The sequence below is a fragment of the Mandrillus leucophaeus genome, unplaced genomic scaffold (assembly GCF_000951045.1).
Source record: "Mandrillus leucophaeus isolate KB7577 unplaced genomic scaffold, Mleu.le_1.0 Scaffold660, whole genome shotgun sequence".
NCBI lineage: Eukaryota > Metazoa > Chordata > Mammalia > Primates > Cercopithecidae > Mandrillus > Mandrillus leucophaeus.
The window spans coordinates 483,476-485,719 of record NW_012107142.1 but is presented as its reverse complement, the minus strand read 5'-3'; the positions used below and the strand labels follow the sequence as shown (position 1 = coordinate 485,719).

General features: G+C 49.6%; 3 protein-coding genes across 3 annotated transcripts in view; 2 read left to right on the top strand and 1 right to left on the bottom strand.

The window, feature by feature from the left end:
• Positions 1–2,244, top strand: part of ZNRD1 (zinc ribbon domain containing 1) — a 16,209-nt gene that overhangs the window by 10,423 nt on the left and 3,542 nt on the right. The gene's annotated exons all lie outside the window — the stretch shown is intronic.
• LOC105554859 (protein phosphatase 1 regulatory subunit 11-like) lies at positions 7–1,661 on the top strand. Its single transcript, XM_012001484.1, has 2 exons — positions 7–32; positions 438–1,661. The coding sequence occupies exons 1-2, from the start codon at positions 11–13 to the stop codon at positions 638–640; spliced, it is 225 nt and encodes a 74-aa protein (XP_011856874.1). The 5' UTR covers positions 7–10; the 3' UTR covers positions 641–1,661.
• Positions 1,594–2,244, bottom strand: part of RNF39 (ring finger protein 39) — a 6,290-nt gene continuing 5,639 nt past the window's right edge. The window contains 2 exon segments of the mRNA XM_012001493.1: positions 1,594–2,159; positions 2,162–2,244. Of these exon segments, the coding sequence (XP_011856883.1) occupies positions 2,097–2,159; positions 2,162–2,244 (146 nt within the window). The 3' untranslated portion in view covers positions 1,594–2,096.

The following is a 2,244-nucleotide window of genomic DNA, read 5'->3' as shown; positions in this document are numbered from 1 at the left end:
CAATGAACACATGGGCCGCCGCTCATCAAAATGTGAGTAATTGTTGGCCCGCAGTAGCCCTGGAGTTCTGGCTCCCTTCAGCGTATCTTGTATCTACTCATATCCACTGGCTTTCCAGAAGCCCCCAGATGCTCATGGTTCTGTCGCTTTTTTGGTGGTTCTGTGGTATCAGGGAAAGAGGTAGGGAAGGGCTAGAACTGGAATTGCCTAGGTCTGATGACAAGAAGTATCAGAGGTGGGAGAAGTAGGGCTTTGAATTCGTGGCTCTCTAAGAGGACAAGAGGAGTGGGGCCTGAGTCCCAGAGGGTGGGTCTGGGGAAGGTGGATCCTGGAACGTAGGAGAAAATAGGAATTTTCACTGAGTTTGAGTGGGAATGGATCTGACTATACATCTTACCCTTCCTCCTCTTTAACTGGGCTCCTCCCTCTAAATCTAGGCTGCTGTATTTATGAGAAACCTCGGGCGTTTGGTGAGAGCTCCACGGAAAGTGATGAGGAGGAAGAAGAGGGCTGTGGTCATACACACTGTGTACGTGGTCATCGCAAAGGACGGCGTCGTGCAACCCTAGGACCGACCCCCACCACCCCTCCCCAGCCTCCTGACCCTTCCCAGCCCCCACCAGGGCCAATGCAGCACTAAATTCCTCTCTCCTCCACCATTCCTGTGTCTGTCTGGCCCTGAATGTATTCATGTGGCTACTTCTCCAGCCCCCTCCTTCCCTCTCTTCTGCCTGATAGAGGAAAGAGGAAGAGGAGGGTGAACAGAGATCCTGGAATTATGACTTGCTGCTATTCCAACCCAGCCTCCTGGGTTCCCCCAGTCCTCATTTTTCCTCCCAATACCCACCCTTCTCTCTCAAGGGATCTAGTCAGCTTGGTCCCAGTCTCTTCCTTTTGTTCTCACTGCCAAACTGCCTGTCCTGGGATCTAGTTATCTTGGCCCTGCACGCTACATGAGTAGCAAACACTTAAATTGGGTTTTCAACAGTCCCAGCTTTCACTGCCAGGGTCCCAGTCAGATTCCAGGAATTTACACCCTAGCTTTGCTTGCTAATCCTGGTTTAGAGCTATCCTACTAAAATCTTTAATCCTAAATCTTAGTCCTTGACTGTGAGATATGAGGTCTTACAGGAGACCTCAGGGCTCCCAGCCCTTCTCCTCCTGCTAACCCTCCTCACGCCCTGAAGAGGAGTTGGAAGAGAGGTCCTTGTCATTCTCACCTCTTATGGAAAATAGAACAGGAAATAATCATATCCTTTCTTCCCACCCTTCTCCAGTGATTTAGGATTTCTGACAAAGATGGCTGAGATTGGTCACTTAGAGCCAACTATCTCCTCCGCCTTTTGTTTTTCAGCTTCAGAGACAGATCCAATATAGTCCCAGGGACCTGAGTCTCTGGGATAGGAAGGAAGAGGGAAGGAGCAAAGAGATTGGGGTATATCCCCTGTGCTACACTCCTACCTCTTAATTCCTAGACTTTGATTTCTCTGCCAGCCCAGATGTTCAGTTCTCTTGGCCCTCTCTACCCCTTACTGGGATTTGGTTTTCATTTTCCAGTCCTTTTGCCATACACAGTTGCAGAGATCAGTCAAATCCGTACCACCGCTGAGATCTCATTTATTGCCACAGATGCACAAAATAAATAACCCAAAATCACAAAATGTGTTAAATATGGGCCCATTTATACATATGGGGAAGGGTGTGAGACTATACACAAGGATGAGTTTGGAGATGTCTGAAGTATTCCCAGGTTGAGGAGGAGAGAGGGGAAGTAGCACCATTGGCTCCTTTCTGTGAGTATGTGCAGGGAGAAGTTTCAAGAAGGTTCTTATGGAAAAAAGGCTGTGAGCATAGAAAGCAGTCATAGGAGGTTGGGGAACTAGCTTGTCCCTCCCCACCCCGAGATCCCCCAAAAGGGGTACGAAGCTTCCCAGAGGGCCACAGGGCGCAGACCAGAGTCAAGCCTCTTGTTTTAGGAGGAACCTCACTGGACAGGCAGGGTAGCCCAGTCCTTAGATCTGTGGGGAAGGCTCTGAGCCCTTCTTTGGAGCTAGGAGAGGCAAGAGTGGGAGTCAAGTATTTGACCAGCAGAGCCTCTATGTAGGAAACATGGTCACTTTACCATTACTGATGGGGAGGGCTTGTTCCCCATTGCAGGCCTAGAGTGGTTTGAATGGGAGAAGTCAGGAAGTACTGTAGCAGCTGTAGGGAAGAGAAGATTCTGAGAGCCAGAAAGCAGGAATG

Coding starts and splice junctions, on each gene's coding strand:
- LOC105554859 (XM_012001484.1), top strand. CDS start 11: ATGGGCCGCCGCTCATCAAAAT. Junction 33..437: donor GGGCCGCCGCTCATCAAAAT/GTGAGTAATTGT, acceptor CTCTAAATCTAG/GCTGCTGTATTTATGAGAAA.